Raw genomic sequence first — 21001 nt, 5'->3', positions numbered from 1 at the left:
GATAAGTAGAAATTGGGAGTTGAATAACTGCAGTTGACATAGCTAAGTAAATGGAACAATACTCTTATTGCAATGTGGATGGCTCTTAAAAGAGCCTTTGGTTGTGCATAGTGTAGTCTATGGTGTTGCCAGGGAACAGCACTCTCTTCAAAGAAGCAGGAGGTGAAGGTCTCCTGCACATGGATTCCTGCATTCTTCTATTTATTGAAACAAACTATACAAAACAACAAAACGAATGTGAAGCTATATATATGTTAAGTGCAGACACAGACGATAACCCACGAAATACCCAAGGAATATGGCTGCCTAAATGGGGAGACTCTGGCGGATCCGGACTGCGACCCGTCGTGGTAGGTTCTGGTCTGTGACCCGTCTTGGTAGGTTCCGGACTGCGGCCCGTCGTGGTAGGTTCCGGACTGCGGCCCGTCGTGGTAGGTTCCGGACTGCGGCCCGTCGTGGTAGGTTCCGGACTGCGGCCCGTCGTGGTAGGTTCCGGTCTGCGGCCCGTCGTAGGAGGTTCCGGTCTGCGGCCCGTCGTAGGAGGTTCCGGTCTGTAGACTGTAGCCAGACGCTCTGGACTGAGTACTGTAGCCAGACGCTCTGGACTGAGTACTGTAGCCGGACGCTCTGGACTGAGTACTGTAGCCGGACGCTCTGGACTGAGTACTGTAGCCGGACGCTCTGGACTGAGTACTGTAGCCGGACGCTCTGGACTGAGTACTGTAGCCGGACGCTCTGGACTGAGTACTGTAGCCGGACGCTCTGGACTGAGTACTGTAGCCGGACGCTCTGGACTGAGTACTGTCGCCGGACGCTCTGGACTGAGTACTGTCGCTGGACGCTCTGGACTGGGTACTGTAGCCGGACGCTCTGGACTGGGTACTGTAGCCGGACGCTCTGGACTGGGTACTGTCGCCGGACACTCTGGACTGGGTACTGTCGCCGGACTCTCTGGACTGGATACTGTTGCCGGACTCTCTGGACTGGGTACTGTCGCCGGACGCTCTGGACTGGCGAGGCACACTGTAGGCCTGGTGCGTGGTGCCGGGACTGGTGGTACCGGGCTGGGGACACGCACCTCAGGGCGAATGCGGGGAGGAGGAACAGTGCGAACTGGACCCTGGAGACACACTGGAGGCCTGGTGCGTGGTACTGGCACTGGTGGTACCGGGCTGAGGACACGCACCTCAGGGCGAGTGTGGGGAGCAGGCACAGGACGTATTGGGCTCTGGAGACGTACTGGAGGTCTGGAGTGTAGAGCTGACACAACCCGTCCTGGCTGGATGTTTATACTTGCCCTGCAAATGCATGGCGCTGGCACAGGACGCACAGGGCTTTGCAGACTCACAGTACGCAGAGCCGGCGCAGGATATCCTGGTCCATGGAGGTATATAAAATCTTGGGGCTGCCTCTCGGGCTTCCGTGCTAGCTGTGTAACCTTATATCATCGCCGTTCCTCCATTCTCCTGTATCCCTCCTCGCACTGTTCCATAGAATCCCAAGCGGGCTCTGGTACTCTCCCTGCATCAATCGACCACCTCTATCTCCTCCCAGGTTGTTACCCACTCATGCTTCTCCCGGGTCCATTCTTCCACAAAGCGCTTTCCTCCCTTTCACGCTGCTTGATCCTTGTTTGGTGGGTTATTCTGTCACTTTCTTTGAATGGAGGAGACCAAGGCGCAGCGTGATGTGAATACATTCTTCTATTTATGGAAACGAAGAACACTAAACAAACTATACAAAACGAACGTGACACTATATATGATAAGTGCAGACACAGGCAACTAACACATAGACAATAACCCACAAAATACCCAAGGCATATGGCTGCCTAAATATGGTTCCCAATCAGAGACAACGATAAACAGCTGCCTCTAATTGAGATCCAATCTAGGCAACCATAGACATACATAACACCTAGACTAGTAAACACCCATAGACAGGAACAAAAACACATACATCACCCATGTCCAAAATAATAAAGAAAACAAAGAATACTAAGGTCAGGCAGGGCGTGACACCTAGTCACCCAACCTTGCCATTCCCTACACGATAACTGCAGGCAATCGTTTTGAAGGAATCTCCAGTTCAAGGTATCTGTAGGAATATGGAAGATAATGTCATCACCAGGTCATTGTGGATTACTAAAGTATAATATCTCTTAAAACAAATCATAACATTGGATAGATGCATCCCAGCTAGCAATGAGGAATCGGCCCAGAAGCGGCCCTCTTCTGAGGGGGTCGGAACTGATTGAATCGGCCAGGAATCAGGTGTCGGATTCGGCCCGGAATCAAAATGAATGACTGCCCATAATCGTCCCAAGACCATTGGGCCGTTTCCGTCTACCGGAATTCAGCCGACTTTGCCGGCATCTTACCAGAATCCCCGAAGAAGCGGCCCGATGCAAATTTAAATTAATGTATACAAAATTACCCGATTTAGTCATTTTAAATATTCAAATAAACACATACAAGAACACACACATACATGTAATAGTGCCAGACATGCACACAAACATATACAGTTGGCATTGCTGTTATGATTTTAATTGTCCTTGATGTCGTTTGTTTAAATGTCTTTTTATTATTTTTTAATTGTTTGCTGTTTTCTTCAGTCTTTTCCTTTTTTGTCTTTGGTTCATTCTCTTGGTTGTTGGTGCATTGGGGGGTTCTTGGGGGAATGGAATTGATTCTATTTTTTTTTTCTTCCTGGGGGGGGGGGGGGGGGGGGCTGTGGGAGAGGTCTCGAATGGTTAAGGGACAGCTATTGGGGAACTATGGGGGGATCTTGGAGGGTTCGGGTTCACGTTTTTTGGCCTGGTGGTAGATCGGTCAACATGCCCTTGAGCAGGGCATTGACCCTGGATGCTTCTGTGTGTCGCTCTGAATGGGAATCTGTTGGATGACTGGTATGATGTAGTTGTCGAGCGGCTTCACTGCAAGTATATTGTATGTTTTGAATATTCAATAAATAAAGAAATAATTATAGATATTAAAACAATAGTACTATTATACATTTTATACGATTATACCCATCCACAAAAAAAACATTTTGTGTCAGAGGAAGCACCCTACACCTGGTGACCGTGTCAGCGTGCATGCGCATGGCCCGCCACAGGAGTCGCTACAGCGCGATGGGACAAAGACATTCCAGCCGGCCAAACCCTCCCCTAACTCGGACCACGCTGGGCCAATTGTGCGTCGCCTCATGGGTCTCATTCAAAATACTTCACCAGGGAGCATGACTTAGCCACAGAGCATAATTTGCTTCTTTTTTTGCTGTGGATTGTTTCAAATCACAATTGTGTAGGCCTATAGTATGCCTATTTGGAAGCGCACAATTTGAGTAGTGCTCGTGACACTAGTTCTAGCTGATTGAGTTGCGGTTGTCAGTGATAAGCATTTAAAATATGTGTGAAGATAATGTGTCGTGAGTATAGTGTAGCAAGATCAAGGGTGTGGGGATTCCATGTCACCAAGTTCAGTAACAAAACAGGCACCAATAGCACGCAAAGAGGAAGTTTATTAGGGATCTTTGCACACGGGGAAAGAAGAGGTAATTCACCAATCACCACAGTCCACAAGCCGTTCCGTTTTCCGTTTCATTGTTTGCGGAGTTCACAACCTGCTACACTTGTGAGAAACAAGTTTTGGTTAGTTTCATAACCATTAAAAATGTATTGTCTTTTGTTTCGTGTGCTCCATGTGCACAATGAGCATGTGTCTGGTTTCTTTGAGGGAGCACACCTGAGCACGCACAGAAGTAGGCCTACCTGGTCTGCTGCGCGCAAAAATAAGAGTCCCCATTTGGCCATTTCTGATTGTCATAACTCCCCACGTCCACCACTAATAAGCTGAGCTTCTCAGTCATTTTTTCTTCACCTCACACAGAAAGTCAATGAAGTAGTTTTTTTAACATCCATTGCCAGTGATAGCTCCTCAGTATATGAAAAATCTTTCCAACACTCCCGGCCTCTAATCACCAAGCCTCGGGGTGACGGAGCAAAATATCATGATCTGATGATTCCATGTATTAAGTGAAAACGTCATGAATACAGCGGTTTGTCCCAAGCTCACTGGCATTGGAAACGGAATAGGCTAGTTCAGAAAATGTTGCAAGTTCGCTATAGGGCCCCACAGCGGAGGTGTCATAAAACCTACAGTAGCGGTCAAACAGGGAAAAGGTTCCAATCGTTTTCCCACCATTCATTTTTCCCATAGGGGATTTTAGAAACACTTAAAATAAGGTCTGCGTTTCGTGTAGGTTTACCCTGGCATGACGTTTAGATAACCGTGTAAAATCTCTCGGATAAGGTGACTTTGTCAATATATTCAGCTCTATTTACTCTGATTTGAAAATGCTAATTAGAATGAAAGTAGACATCCTGCAAAACTACAAATCCCTGCAAGCCTCTGCACATCTAGCTGACACCTTTGCTAACAGGTCTTGTCAATTTAAAACTTGCACAAGACGGTTCACAGAATTGTCCATTTAAACACATTTTCCAATGTATTCATTACTATATTTAGCTAACATTAGATAGTTAATCCTGAGATTCTTTCCTTTGCCTCTGTTTGGCAGTCTCGTCAGGATTGTGGCATTTGTAGTTCTTTATGATATCCACATTAGCAGCAAATTGAATATTTCATTTTAGGGGGGTAAATACAGGCAAATATATTGATCAAAGTCACCTTGTCCTAGAGAGATTTACATGGTTATCGAAACGTCACGCCAGGGTAAACCTACACGAAACACAGCCCTTAATATGTGTTTCTAAAATCCCCTATGGGAAAAATGAATGGTGGAAAAACAATTGGAACCATTTCCCTGTTTGACCTCTAGGTTTTATGATTATTATTACTCATACTGTGGTACTCTATAGCGACGGCTTCAGGCTGAATCCAGTTCATTATTTGATACAATGGTACACTTCACCAACAATAGCTCAAGTCAGGAGATGGCAGAGGCAGACAGGCAGAGTATAGAGAGATGAATGTGATTGAAAGAACCAGAATTTTCATCAGGATATTTTGAACAGTTTTTTTCCCCCGGCTTTAGACCAATGTATTTTACTTCATTGAAGATGAAGTTGTAGGCTTACTGCTGTATTGGCTCATTTCTTTAGCCGCCAATGGATCTGTTTATCAAGGTGTCAATGTGGCAGAGGCTGGTGCTCTCGACTTAGTTGAATTTTAACTTTTCAATTTGTATCATTTTACTTCAGATTTTTATGATTAACAATGTGACAATATTTTTAAAAAAATTTTATACTTTGTTTTTATTGTAGGAACACAAAGAAAGTACAAATAAAGTCAAATAAAAGAACAACAACAAAAAAGATCTGGCAGTTACAGTGCACTTCATACCTTCATCATCATATCATCATATTATTTACATTGACATCTTTGAATTAGACCTTTTCCAAGTACGAAACCCATTTTTCCCAGTATTCTTGACCTCTCTCCTGTTGAGTTCTTAAAGCAAAGGTCATACGCTCCATGTGGTGTATTTCTTCCACAATGTCTATCCATTGTGTCGCTGTGGGAGGGTCTTTTTGTAGCCATTTCCTAGTGATAGCCTTTTTACTGGCTGCCAGTAGGACCTTCAAGAGGTACTTTTCTCTATTGTGTATCAGGTATTTCACCCATGTACAAAGAAATGAATTTTTGTTCTATGTCAAATCCCATTATTTTTCCAATGTTAGATCTTATTTCTCCCCAGTAAGTTTCGATTGCGGGGCCAAAAGATATGAGAGTGGTCCGCCCTCAATAGACCGCATTCTCTCCAACAAGGGTGTAGGGAGTCAGTCTGTTTTGATTTCAGTTTAGGTGTTATGAAGAAACGTATAACATTATTCCAACAGAATGCTCTCCATGACCTTGAGTTGGTGGAGCTTTGTTGAGTCTCTAATATGTTCTATCATGTTTCATCAGTTATTTCAATGTTAAGTTCCTCCTCCCATTTCTTTTTAATATAGTTTGTAGAATGTTTCTTTGAGGATTGAATACCCAAGTAGAGATTTGAAATAATTTTTTTGTTACTCCCCAAGTTGTATGTGTTAGTGAATACTTTGATTAATTTTGGAGGTGCTCGAGGGTCAGTCACTTTTATCTCCCTTAAGAAATAGTGTTGAAAAATCTTGTTTATCCAAAATCTTGTTTATCTCTCTGTCTAAATTATTTTGCTTAACTCCCCTAAACCATGTCTTCAGAGAGAAATTAATCCACTGATTTTGTCTATTGTATATTTATTTTACCATGTCCTTATTTCCCTAAACTGACTGTATGGGTATCTCTGTCAAAGTAGTCTCGATGTCTTTCCATTTGGATTCGTATTCTGAATTGCACCAACACACCAGAGGTCTCAATTGGGCTGACACATAATCATATTTTAGGTTTGGTAAGGCCATACCCCCACAGTTTTTTGGTAACTGTAATGTTGTATATCTAGTTCTTGGTCTCTTACTGTTCGAGATAAACCTTGATATCCGTTTATCCCATTCCCTAAACTGTTTAGGCTGTGTTTCTAAGGGCAGTGATTGGAACAAATACAGTAACCTTGGCAGGATGTTCATTTTGATTGTTTAAATTCTACCACTAAGATCTAAGGGAAGTGAATTCCACCTGTCTAGGTCATCATATATTTTCTTGTTAATGTGATCGTAATTCATGCAATAAAGTTTGGGTGTATCTTTTGGTAAATTTACTCCCAGATATTTAATGGATGAGGAGGTCCAGGTGAAGTTATACCTACTCTTCAGCTCTTCCTGTGGGGTATAATTATATACTAGGGCTTGGGTCTTGTGTACGTTAAGCACATACCCTGAATATGTTCCAAATGTTTGTAAAACATCCATCAATCTAGGTACACTTGAGCCTGGGTCTTTAAGGAATAACAGAACGTCATCAGCATACCTTATATCTTATGTTCACTGCCTCTTATTGTTATTCCCTCAGTTGGGTCCTGTCTTATTGCCTGTGCTAATGGTTCGAGGTACAAGGAGAAGAGCGTGGGTGATAGATTACAGCCTTGTCTTGCCCCTCGCTCTAATTTTATAGTTCGTGTCAAATGTCAATTTATCTTTATTCTAGCGGTCGGACATGAATACAGTGTTTTGATGCACTGTATCACTTCTTTGTTGAAACCAAATCTTTCCATAACTTGGAATAGGTAATCCCATCCCACTGAATCAAATGCTTTTTCTGCATCTAAGCTGATTAATATTGCACTTGTCTTATTCTGAGTAATGTGGTCCATGACATGTAGTGTTCTCCTTATATTGTCCTGTGTCGCCTAATTTGTTTTCTTCCAGGTTCTGGTTAATGTCCTTCTTGAACTCATTTAGTTATTTTCTTACATCTTCTCGAAGTTCCTCTTAGCCATTTCTGGTACATCGACGATTATATCTTCTGCTGTCTTGTTACGGGCTGTTGTTGTAGCTCCGAGACCTTTTCCATTTTGCGAAAGTTATTATAATGCTCAGAGTAAATACTTGAATTTAGGGGGTGAAATACCCAACCGATGTGCAGTACGAAAAACTAGGCAGCCATTTCCTAAGTTGCGTCACCAGAAGCCCAATGTGACAATAATTTTGAGAAACCAAAATGATATTATTGAAATAAAACTGTTCCACTAAAATAATCATATAAAAATAATCAACTGGCACACAGATCGGTAGAAATGGTAGGATAAGTTGTAAGCTTCCCCAAACTTGAAACTCATGAGCTGCCTATGGTCTTTACTATAACACCCATAAAAAATGAATGCATAGGAGATCCCATGAAAAGATTTGCCTGCCTATGGTAATCAATGGCCAATCCAAAGAATTTGTTCTGGCGCCGGCCCTGCATGGAGAAGGCCTCTGTCCCCTAACATGTAGTCTGCTCAGTGCTCCCACAGCTTAATGAGAAGGAAAGGGAAAGGGGATACCTAGTCAGTTGCACAGCTGAATGCATTGCATGTGTCTTACACATTTAACCCTCTCTGAATCAGAGAGGTGCGGGTGACTGCCTTAATCAACGTCAATGTCCCCCGGGGAGCAGTTGTTGTGGGGGTTCATTTTCAGAATGACAGATTTTTTCCACCTTACTAGCTCGGGGATTCAAACAAGCAACCTTTCGATTACTGTCCCAAAGCTCTAACTGCTAGGCTACCTGCCTGGGACACGCGTCATCAGAGAGCCCCAGAGAGAGCCACTCCAGTGTTTTGGTATGGGGGGGGGGGGAGAGAAAGACACACACAGTTGGCCTGATACACCAAGGTTGAAATAAACACTTCACATCATAAATAGAAGATTGTCCTACAAATACAAGACAAAATTGTCTGCAGTCTTGTGCAGGTTGCACAAACAAACACAAGGACAGACATTCTATTTATTTCAAGGATCTGTATTAATGCCTATGATTACAGTCACACAACATGGACCCATTCTTGGTTCTCGGGTCAGCGTCCACATGTTATCATCCTATCCGCCTGCTCCTCAACATGTGGACAGGCGAGCGAAGCTGTGATTTGTTTTTAATCCCTGTTTTGATAAATATAGTAAGGGCTATTATTAGCAGGCATTGCCAAATCCTAATGTCAGGCCCTGTTGCATCTTGGGAGCTGCATTGAGTTGGAGGCGGTGGCCTGAGGACATGGTGACCCAGATGACTGAGCCGCCAGAATGATCACCCCAGGGCCTCCGGAGCACGCCACCGCAGACTGTGTTGCCGTAGGGATGCTCCTAATGATCTCATCTTATTCCGACTAACCAGATTTTCGAAGCGCTGGTATCTAATAATGGGAATGGGGCTGAGCTCTGCATCCTATGTGACATTCTTACATTCTGAAGAACACATTCCATGAACTCTGCACTGCTAGCTCCAATCTAGCCTCACACGACCGACAGATATACCCACATTTATGTCATGGAAGTCAAAATATATTTGTACAGTGTGTGAATGTTATGGGATGTATTTGCTCCACTGTTAAATTTTTTTGTTGGTGGCCCACTCTTTTATGGTATACGCACCTAACAGAGTGTGATTTTAACTCTTAACAATATTCTCTTGGTCCATCCCAGGATATGACCTCTCAAGCATTACTACTGAGGAGGGTGCCGGGTGGGAGACTCGAAGGCTACTACAGGAATCCTGGGACAACGAGACAGACCCTCTGTTGGGCCCCCCGTCCAAAAACTGCACTGAGCCAGGTAGGTCAGGCCTCGATTTGGAAGTTAAGATTCATGTTTTTTTGCCAGATTGGTGTAACTATTTAACCAAAAGGTAAGATTCCAGGTAGGTCTTGTCCTAAAACCTAATACGGTGGGGAAGTCTGATACACACACACACAACACACACATCTCCTATTCCCACAATAACAAAGTGTATGTTTACAGACATGCCTGCTATATTGCAACCTGTGTTTTCCTGCAGTGGCTGAAATGTGTTTGGTGTCGTTTTCCCCGTCTCTGTAAAACCAATTGCTCAGATAGCAGGAAGTGAGAGATTCTGTTGAAGATTCAAATTGAAGCTTCAGAATGAGTGTACATGGCACTCCTATGGGGAAGACCGGAGGGATTCCTGGAGGATATACTGTAGGGAAGACTGGAGTACAGATGAAAGAAAAGAAAGTAACAGGGGTTGAGAATTCAGATACACATGGCAGACGGGGATAGTGTTATAGGTAGTGCTGTGATTAAGGAATGTTTGGTAATGATTCATTGTCATGCAAATTACCATGGTTAATGTCATAATTGTAATGTTGGAAAAATGTTTGAGCTTGTAATGCAATATTGTAATAAACACGATGGGAGATAGAGCTGTTTTCACACGCAGGGCGAAGCAGGTGTTTATTTGTAAAGGACCACAGGAGGAGGCAGGTAGCTGGGTCCAGGGGCAGGCAGAAGGTCATACACAGGGGGTCCAAAAAGGCAACAGTACATGCAGGGAAAAGGCTAGTAACGTCGTCTGGGAGATCAGGTAATAGGTTGATAACAGGAAATCCGATAGGCTAAAGTACAGGGAGAGAATAGGCAAAATACATTATTAGTGAGGCAGGCAAAACTATCATACATGGGAGGATTAAATTACAGGAAACCCAGCACTCCGACTAGAAGTGTGTCACAAAACAAACAATACCTCACAATGATGGGGTGCAAAGAACTGAACTAAATAGTGTGTGATAATGACATACAGGTGTGTGAACAGGTGATCAGAATTCACGTGATTGGGATCTGGAGCGTGAGCTGCGTTCAGGGGATCTATGTGTTTGGGAGTGTGAGCTGGAAGCAGACGTTACAATTCTAATGCATATTTAAAAATGAGCTACAACACAGGGGTGACACCCCAATCTTAAACAATAGATTTTACCACTTTTGGAAATGAAGCTGACTGTCGTTCTGTTCATAAACTTTTCCCACTTCATGTAAAACAAAAATACTAAAGGGTAAGGGTAAACTATATCTACTTGAATATAATGTTGAATCCCCATTTCTCCTAAACTGAATGTATATGTATTAAGATGATTGACTATTCCATTTTTTTTGTTTGATTATTGTCCATAATTGACAGTTACACAATTTAAACGATAATTCTGCCTTCCCTATTTTTACACATTGTTCTATCAATATTATTGCTGTTTGAGCTTTGGTTTATTGCAGTCAATGCAGTCTGTGTGTATGGGGAGTGAGTTTTGTGTGTGAGTGCACGTGTGTGTTGTGAGGATGTGCAGATATGTACGCTCTATTCTAATGGCACTTGGTGTGTTTGCATTGCCCGTGGGTGGGTTGGCGTGTGTGTTTTTTCCGTGGGCGTGTGTGTTTTTCTGGGCACTTGTGTGTTTTTCTGGGCCCTTGTGTGCGAGGGTTTTCCATGTGGAATCCTGGGGTTTAACGAGACTGCGTTCCTGCCAAGCATTCTCTTGATCTCACTGTTAACACACCACCTCCCAAATCTCGCCCCTGTCCTAGAAGCAACACACAGACACCAACCAAACACACACCTAAGTCAAACACACTCAATCACTCACTCACACGCACAGATGCGCATACGCAACTCTTTACCCTACACTCTTAGAAAAAAAGGGTTCCAACTGGTTCTTCGGCTGTCCCCATAGGATAACCCTTTGAAGGGCCCTTTTTGGTTCCAGGAAGAACTATTTTGGGTTCCATGTAGAACCTCTGGGGAAAGGGTTATCCTATGGGGATAGCCAAAGAACCCTTTTATGTTCTAGTTGGCACGTTTCTTTTCTAGGAGTGTATTGCCTGCTCCCAAACCCTGCCCTCTCTGAGTGAGTTATATGGGAGTTATATTTAGACAGAAATACTTAATAGCCTGTTTTCCGCTTAATCGCTTTGCCTCCTGAAACGCTGTAATTATTTTAATAGGGATTATTCCTGCTTTTCTGCACAAGAGCCTGTCTCATCTCTCACTCCCTCTTGATCGTTCTCCCCCTTCCCCCCTTTCTCTCCATTGCTCTCTCTCTCTCTCCTTTCCACTACTCCTCCAATTCAACTTCCTTGCACATCTCTCAACTTGGGCCAGTAGACCAGGCTACAGTTCCTTCATAAAGTACTAAGACCCCTTGACCTTTTCCAAATTTTGTTACATTACAGCCTTATTCTAAAATGGATTAAATAAGAACAATTCCTCAGCAATCTACACAGCTGGCCACCTGACCAAACTGAGCAATCGGGGGAATCGGGGGTTTCTTGGTCAGGGAGGTGACCAAGAATCCGATGGTCACTCTGATGGAGCTCCAGAGTTCCTCTGTAGAGATGGGAGAACCTTCCGGGAGGACAACCATCTCTGCAGCACTCCACCAATCAGGCCTTTATGGAAGAGTGGCCAGCCTGTCCTCAGTAAAAGGCACATGACAGCCCACTCTCAGACCATGAGAATCAAGATTCTCTGGTCTGATGAATCCAAGATTGAACTCTTTGGCCTGAATGCCAAGCGTCATATCTGGAGGAAACCTGGCACCATCCCTACGGTGAAGCATAGTCATGGTAGCATCATGCTGTGGGGCTGTTTTTCAGCGGCAGGGACTGGGACACTAGTCAGGATCGAGGCTAAGATGAAGGGAGCAGAAGGACACAAAATCACACAATGTGCAGTAACACACATACAAACACACGCATGCACACTCTGCCTGCCTGCATGACTGCCCGTGTGTGAGTTTAACCTGTGGGTCAGCTGTGTCCATGCTGACTGGGGGAATTGAACCTGCTAATCGTTCAGGTCTTGTTTCTATTGACCCATGTGGACAAGAAGGATTAGAGGGAGATTTGTGTTACTCTGCACCTGATTCAGAATTTGGGTTTATTTTCAGTGTTATAATCAGGGATTTTGTCAGCATTTCTGGTGTATTTGCTTCATAACACTGTCACTCAGCAAACTAACAGTGGCAAAGAACATTAGGTGTCAGCTGTATTCCTGTTGCGAAAATTAATTCAATATTCATAGGGACTCATCTGTTTCGAATCAGCTGCATGTCAACAACAGACAGGAGGCTTAAATGTCATATTACTCAGCACAGTGACGGGAAGCAACGCTAACTATCATGAGATGTATCACTTCATTAGCATCTGAGGGGTGTGTGTGTGTTTTCATTTTTTTAAATTTCACCTTTATTTAACCAGGTAGGCCAGTTGAGAACAAGTTCTCATTTAAAACTGCGACCTGGCCAAGATAAAGCAAAGCAGTGCGACAAAAAACAACAACACAGAGTTACACATGGGATAAACAAAAGTACAGTCAATAACACAATAGAAAAATCTATATACAGTGTGTGCAAATGGCGTAAGGGGGTAAGGCAATAAATAGGCCATAGTAGCGAAGTAATTACAATTTAGCAAATTAACACTGGAGTGATAGATACTGGAGTGAAATACTGGTGAGCAAAAGAGCAAAACAAAGTAAATAAAATCAATATGGGGATAGGTAGTTGGATGGGCTATTTACAGATGGGCTGTGTACAGCTGCAGCGATAGGTAAGCTGCTCAGATAGCTGATGCTTAAAGTTAGTGAGGGAGATATAAGTCTCCAACTTGAGTGATTTTTGCAATTTGTTCCAGTCATTGGCAGCAGAGAACTGGAAGGAGGTGTTGGCTTTGGGGATGACCAGTGAAATATACCTGCTGGAGCGAGTGCTACGGGTGGGTGTTGTTATGGTGACCAGTGAGCTGAGATAAGGTGGAGCTTTACCTAGCGAAGACTTATAGATGACCTGGAGCCAGTGGGTCTGGTGACGAATATGTAGCGAGGGCCAGCCGACGAGAGCATGCAGGTCGCAGTGGTGGGTGGTATATGGGGTTTTGGTGACAAAACAGATGGCACTGTGATAGATTGCATCCAGTTTGCTAAGTATAGTGTTGGAGGCTATTTTGTAAATGACATCGCCGAAGTCGAGGATCGATAGTATAGTCAGTTTTATGAGGGTATGTTTGGCAGCATGAGGGAAGGAGGATTTGTTGCGAAATAGGAAGCCGATTCTAGATTTAATTTTGGATTGGAGATGTTTAATATGAGTCTGGAAGGAGAGTTTGCAGTCTAGCCAGATACCTAGGTATTTGTAGTTGTCCACATATTCTAAGTCAAAACTGTCCAGAGTAGTGATGCTAGTCGGGCGGCGGGTGCAGGCAGCGATCAGTTAAAAAGCATGCCATTAGTTTTACTAGCGTCTAAGAGCATTTGGAGGCCAAGGAAGGAGTGTTGTATGGCATTGAAGCTTGTTTAGAGGTTTGTTAACACAGTGTCCAAAGAAGGGCCAAACGTACAGAATGGTGTCGTCTGCATAGAGGTGGATCAAGGAATCACCCGCAGCAAGAGCGACATCGTTGATATAAATATAGACGAGAGTCGGCCCGAGAATTTAACCCTGTGGTACCCCCATAGAGACTGCCAGAGGACCGGACAACAGGCCCTCCGATTTGACACGGCAGCTTTCCAATCTTTAGGAATCTTGAATGATACGAAAGATAGGTTGAACAGACTAGTAATAGGGGTTGCAATAATGGGGGCGGATAATTTTAGAAAGAGAGGGTCCAGATTGTCTAGCCCAGCTGATTTGTACTAGTCCAGGTTTTGCAGCCCTTTCAGAACATCTGCTATCTGGATTTGGGTGAAGGAGAAGCTGCGAAGGCTTGGGCAAGTAGCTGCGGGGGGTGCAGAGCTGTTGGCCGGGTTGGGGTAGCCAGGAGGAAAGCATGGCCAGCCGTAGAGAAATGTTATTAAAATTCTCGATTATCGTGGATTTAGCAGTAGTAACAGTGGTTCCTAGCCTCAGTGCAGTGGGCAGCTGGGAGGAGGTGTTCTTATTCTCCTTGGACTTTACAGTGTCCCAAAACGTTTTGGAGTTAGAGCTTTCTGTTTGAAAAAGCTAGCCTTTGCTTTCTTAACTGACTGTGTGTATTGGTTCCTGACTTCCCTGAAAAGTTGCATATCGCAGGGACTATTCGATGCTAGTGCTGTACGCCACTGGATGTTTTTGTGCTGGTCGAAGGCAGGCAGGTCTGAAGTGAACCAAGGGCTGGCTATATCTGTTCTTAGTTCTAAATTTTTTGAAAGGGGCATGCCTATTTAAGATGGTGAGGAAATTACTTTTAAAGAATAACCAGGCATCCTCTACTGACGGGATGAGGTCAAAATCCTTTCAGGATACCCGGGCCAGGTCGATTAGAAAGGCCTGCTTGTAGAGGTGTTTTAGGGAGCGTTTGACAGTGATGAGGGGTGGTCGTTTGACTGGGGACCCATAACGGATGCAGTCAATGAGGCAGTGATTGTTGAAATCCTGATTGAAAACAGCAGAGGTGTATTTGGAGGGCAAGTTGGTTAGGATAATATCTATGCGGGTGCCCATGTTTATGGATTTAGGGTTGTACCTGGTGGGTTCCTTGATAATTGGTGTGAGATTGAGGTCACCTAGTTTAGATTGTAGGAGGGTGTTAGCCATATCCCAGTTTAGGTCACCTAACAGAATGAAATCTGAAGATAGATGGGGGGGCAACCAATTCACATATGATGTCCAGAGCACAGCTGGGAGCTGAAGGGCGTCTATAACAGGCGGCAACAGTGAGAGACTTATTTCTGGAGAGATTAATTTTTTAAATTAGAAGCTCGAACTCTTTGGGCATAGACCTGGATAGTATGACAGAACTTTGCTCCGGCCGCAAAACCTGACTCCATGGGGGAGGGTCCGGTTGGGCATCTAGCCTCGGTGGCGGCTCCGGTTCGGGACGTAGACCCCGCTCCGCTCGCTGATCCCTATGCTTCAGTGGAACCGGACCGTGGATCGTCGTTAGAGGCTCCGGACCGTGGTTCGTCGCCGGAGGAACCGGACCGTAGATCGTAGCCAGGAACTACGGACCTTAGATCGTCGCCGGAGGAACCCGATCGTGGATCGTCGCCGGGGAATCCGGACCGTAGATCGTCGCCGGGGACTCCGGACTGGGAACCCTCGCAGGAGGCTCTGGACCGCAGACCGGAGCCCGCCGACCGTCGCTGGAGGCTCTGGACCGTTGCTGGAGACTCTGGACCGCAGACAGTCGCTGGAGACTCTGGACCGCAGACTGTCGCTGGAGACTCTGGACCGCAGACCGTCGCTGGAGACTCTGGACCGCAGACCGTCGCTGGAGACTCTGAACCGCAGACCAACGCTGGAGACTCTGGACCTTGGATCGTCTCTGGAGGCTTCGGGCCATGGATCATCACTGGAGGCTCTGGGCCATGGATCATCACTGGAGGCTTCGGGCCATGGATCATCACTGGAGGCTTCGGACGTGGAGCAGGCACAGGATATACTGGACCTTGGAGGCGCACTGGAGGTCTGGAGCATAGAGCTGGCACAACGAGTCCTGGCTGGGTGCTCACTTTAGCCCGGCAAGTGCGCGGCGCTGGCATTGGACACACTGGGCTGTGGTCGTTTGACTGGGGACCCATAACGGATGCAGTCAATGAGGCAGTGATTGTTGAAATCCTGATTGAAAACAGCAGAGGTGTATTTGGAGGGCAAGTTGGTTAGGATAATATCTATGCGGGTGCCCATGTTTATGGATTTAGGGTTGTACCTGGTGGGTTCCTTGATAATTGGTGTGAGATTGAGGTCACCTAGTTTAGATTGTAGGAGGGTGTTAGCCATATCCCAGTTTAGGTCACCTAACAGAATGAAATCTGAAGATAGATGGGGGGGCAACCAATTCACATATGATGTCCAGAGCACAGCTGGGAGCTGAGGGGCGTCTATAACAGGCGGCAACAGTGAGAGACTTATTTCTGGAGAGATTCATTTTTAAAATTAGAAGCTCGAACTCTTTGGGCATAGACCTGGATAGTATGACAGAACTTTGCTCCGGCCGCAAAACCTGACTCCATGGGGGAGGGTCCGGTTGGGCATCTAGCCTCGGTGGCGGCTCCGGTTCGGGACGTAGACCCCGCTCCGCTCGCTGATCCCTATGCTTCAGTGGAACCGGACCGTGGATCGTCGTTAGAGGCTCCGGACCGTGGTTCGTCGCCGGAGGAACCGGACCGTAGATCGTAGCCAGGGACTCCGGACCTTAGATCGTCGCCGGAGGAACCCGATCGTGGATCGTCGCCGGGGAATCCGGACCGTAGATCGTCGCCGGGGACTCCGGACTGGGAACCCTCGCAGGAGGCTCTGGACCGCAGACCGGAGCCCGCCGACCGTCGCTGGAGGCTCTGGACCGTTGCTGGAGACTCTGGACCGCAGACAGTCGCTGGAGACTCTGGACCGCAGACTGTCGCTGGAGACTCTGGACCGCAGACCGTCGCTGGAGACTCTGGACCGCAGACCGTCGCTGGAGACTCTGAACCGCAGACCAACGCTGGAGACTCTGGACCTTGGATCGTCTCTGGAGGCTTCGGGCCATGGATCATCACTGGAGGCTCTGGGCCATGGATCATCACTGGAGGCTTCGGGCCATGGATCATCACTGGAGGCTTCGGACGTGGAGCAGGCACAGGATATACTGGACCTTGGAGGCGCACTGGAGGTCTGGAGCATAGAGCTGGCACAACGAGTCCTGGCTGGGTGCTCACTTTAGCCCGGCAAGTGCGCGGCGCTGGCACAGGACACACTGGGCTGTGAAGGCGCACTGGCGACAGTGCGTAGAGCCGGCGCAGGATATCCTGGACCGAGGAGGCGCACTGGAAGTCTGGAGCGTAGAGCTGGCACAACGCGTCCTGGCTGGATGCTCACTTTAGCCCGGGAAGTGCGGGGCGCTGGCACAGGATGCACTGGGCTATGAAGGCGCCCTGGCAATACAGTGTGTAGAGAAGGCGCAGGATATCCTGGACCGAGGAGGCGTACTGGAGACCAGGAGCGCTGAGCCAGCACAACCCGTCCTGGCGGTATGCTCACTTTCGCACGGCAAGTGCGAGGAGTTGGCACCGAGCGCACCGGCTGTGAATGCGCACGGAAGATACAGTGCATATCCCCGCATAACATGGTGCCTGAACGGTCACACGCTCCTTAAAACGAGTGCGGGGAATAGCCTCTGGTCTGAAGCCTGGCTCAGCCAACCACCCCTTTGCCCCCCCAAAAAAAATGTTGGGCCTGCCTCTCATGCTTCCTTCGTGGTCGCGAACCCCGGTGTCATCGCTGTTCCTCCCTCGCTGCCTCCGTCTGCTCCCATGGAAGGCGATCCCTTCCGGATCTCCTCCCACATCCAGGATCCCCAAGATATCCTCCCATGTCCAGGATGTCTGCTCCTCCTGGCCACGCTGCTTGGTCCGTTTGTGGTGGGATCTTCTGTCACGAAAGATGGATTGGACCAAGGTGCAGCATGGTAGGCGTACATTTTTCTTTTCTTTTAAATGACACCAAAAAAACACCAAAATACAAACACGAACGTAAAGCTACTTGCAGTAGAGAAAGCAACTACACACAAACAAGATCCCACAAGCTAAAGGTGGAAAAAAGGCTGCCTAAGTATGATCCCCAATCAGAGACAACGATAGACAGCTGCCTCTGATTGGGAACCATACCCTGCCATCAAAGAAAAACTAGAATGCCCACCCAAATCACACCCGACCTAACCAAATAGAGAAATAAAAAGGCTCTCTAAGGTCAGGGCGTGACATTGGCAGTTCTATCTTGACGGAAAATGTTGTGCCTTACTAAGCCAGGATTCAGACACGGTAAGGACATCAGGGTTGGCGGAGTGTGCTAAATCAGTGAGTAAAACAAACGTAGGGAGGAGGCTTCTGATGTTAACATGCATGAAACAAAGGCTTTTACGGTTACAGAAGTCAACAAATGAGAGCACCTGGGGACACACACGGCCTGGGTTAACCTCTACATCACCCGAGGAACAGAGGAGGAGTAGGATGAGGGTACGGCTAAAGGCTATCAAAACTGTTTGTCTAGTGTGTTGGGGACAGAGAATAAAAGGAGCAGATTTCTGGGCGTGGTAGGATAGATTCAGGGCATAATGTACAGACAGGGGTATGGTAGGGTGCGGGTACAGTGGAGGTAAACCTAGGCATTGATTGACGATAAGAGAGGTTGCATCTCTGGAGGCACTAGTTATGCTAGGTGAGTTCACCGCATGTGTGGGAGGTGGGACAAAAGAGCTATCTGAGGCATGTTGAGTGGGACTAGGGCCTCCACAGTAAACTAAAACAATGATAACTATCCTAAACAACGGTATACAATGCATATTGACATTAGAGAGAGACATAAAGCAATCACAGGTGTCGATTGGGAGAGCTAGCTAAGTCAACAATGGGTAAGACAACAACAGCTAAGACAACAACAACAGGTAAAATGACGATGAATGTGCAAAGAGGGTCAGTTAACTACACACAGGGCCTGAGTTCGAGGCTGGGGCCGACGGATAAACAAAATAAATAAAATGGAGTACCGTGATTAATGAACACTCCAGCAGGCATCAGCTATGTTGCCAAGTGATCATAGGGTCCAGTGAACAGCAATAGATGAAACAGGGAAGCCGTTAGGAAGTCGTTACTACGCTAGCAAGCGGGAGACACGGTGTTCATAAAGTTAGCAGGCCGGGACTAGCAGAAGCGTCTTCACCGACATCCGGCAAAGGCCGGTTAAGGGCACATCGAACGGAATTACGTCGGCAGACCAGTCGTGACGGACCGGCAGGGCTCCGTGTCGAGAAAGGGTCCAGGCCAATTGGCAAAAGAGGTATTGTAGATGGAGTAATTTTGTTTGCTAGCCGGGAGATGCGCCTGGCTTGAGGCTAACTGGTGCTAGCTTTGGGACAAGGGTGTTAGCCACTATAGCCACTTGGTAGCAACTAGCTAGCTGTGATGATCCGATGCAAAGGTCCAGAGCTTACGGCAGGAATCCGGTGATGTAGTGGCTTCTAGTCGTGTTAGTGAAGAGTCCGGGAGACGAGTAATCACCTTGGTCCATTGGGTCCACTGAGCAGGCCGGGAGATGGGCCTGGCTCAAGGCTAACTTCGGGGCTGGGCCACTCGGTAGCAGCTAAATAGCTGCGATGACCCGGAGTGTGTGTGTATTTTATTGCAACAAATAAACACAGAACAGAAAAAATACATTCAGGTACTGGTAAAAAAAAAAAAACATATTGTTTTTCCTGGCCTTGAGCTTATAAAACGAGTATAAACAACCAAAAACTGATTGACATCCCAACACACCTCACCACACCTTAAAGGAACTGTAACGACCGTTGGTGGAAGAAGGTGAGGACCAAGATGCAGCGTGGTAAGTGTTCATCCTTATTTTAATAAACTGAACACTAAATACAACAAGGAACAAAAGAAACAACCGAAACAGCTCCATCAGGTGCAAAACACACTAAACAGTGTGATGCCTCTGATGGTCATTAGTAGCCTACCAAACTTGCTAAATGCAAGTCGCTAAAGGGCTTGTACTCAGCGCTCCATTGTCCCTCTAAGCCAGTGGTTCTTAACCTGGGTTCGATCGAACCCCAGGGGTTCGGTGAGTCAGTCTCAGGGGTTCGGCGGATGTCAAGACACACATCCGATTCATATGATTCGTGATGACACGCTCCGCTTGGCCATCATTGGCTGCAGGTGATCACGCTACATCGCTTGGCCTATCTGTGCTGCAGGGAATTTGGTGCGCTCAGTAGTCGACTTGTGACTGTCATGATGGTACGTCTTGTGATTTCTTTCTTAATATTTTAATCCCTTCATACTTACTATGTCGAGCAAAAAAGGAAAGTGGTCGGACGAATATGTACAATATGGATTTACATGTATAACGGAAAGTGATGGGAGTCAGTATCCTAACTGCATGATATGCAATGCCAAGTTGAGCAATTCTAGTCTAGCACCGGCAAAACTAAGAAAACACTTCCTTAAGCTGCATGGAGATGGAAAATACAAGAACACAACGCTAGCTGAATTCAAGGTGAAGAGAGCCAGATTCGATGAAAAGGCTACTCTGCCTGTTCTCGGCTTTGTACCCATCAACAAACCGATCCTCACAGCATCTTATGAAGTTGCTTACCTGATCGCAAAGCAGGGCAAACCACACACCATTGGTGAAACACTCATAAAACCAGCTGTGTTGAAGATGGCGAATATCATGCTGGGAAAAGAGGCTGAAGTTAAGTCCCAAATCCCAAATTCCTCTTTCAAATGACACCATCAGCGACAGAATAGAGGACATGAGCAAAGACATCTTGGCTCAAGTAGTTGCAGATCTGATTTCAAGCCTGGCAAAATTCAGCCTTCAACTCCACGAGACCACAGACGTTTCCAATCTAAGCCAGATTGCTGTATTCGTGCGCTATGTGAAAGACGACGTGATAAAGGAAGATTTTTTATTTTGTAAGCCTCTTACAACAACAACTAAGGCAGCCGATGTGAAGAAACTTGTGGATGACTTCTTCAAAGACAACAATCTTTCGTGGGATGCTGGGAAGAAAGTCTGGTTTTGGTGCGCTAGTGAAAGCCGATGCACCACACATCATTGTTACGCATTGTATTCTGGACAGGCATGCGTTGGCAACAAAAACCTTGCCTCCAAAACTGGCAGA

At 46.3% G+C, this 21001-nt stretch overlaps 1 protein-coding gene across 2 annotated transcripts in view; it reads left to right on the top strand.

Annotated features, from left to right (window-relative positions):
- slc24a3 (solute carrier family 24 member 3) overlaps positions 1-21001 on the top strand; it is a 101213-nt gene that overhangs the window by 47885 nt on the left and 32327 nt on the right. For both annotated transcript variants that reach the window (XM_021610716.3, XM_090239746.1), the window contains exon 2: positions 9068-9196. In XM_021610716.3, the coding sequence (XP_021466391.1) occupies positions 9068-9196 (129 nt within the window). The remainder of the gene's footprint in view (positions 1-9067; positions 9197-21001) is intronic.

The sequence above is a fragment of the Oncorhynchus mykiss genome, chromosome 1 (assembly GCF_057628025.1).
Source record: "Oncorhynchus mykiss isolate SJ-2025 chromosome 1, ASM5762802v1, whole genome shotgun sequence".
Lineage (NCBI taxonomy): Eukaryota > Metazoa > Chordata > Actinopteri > Salmoniformes > Salmonidae > Oncorhynchus > Oncorhynchus mykiss.
The sequence above is the reverse complement of the archived record's forward strand: the minus strand, read 5'-3'. Positions and strand labels throughout refer to the sequence as shown.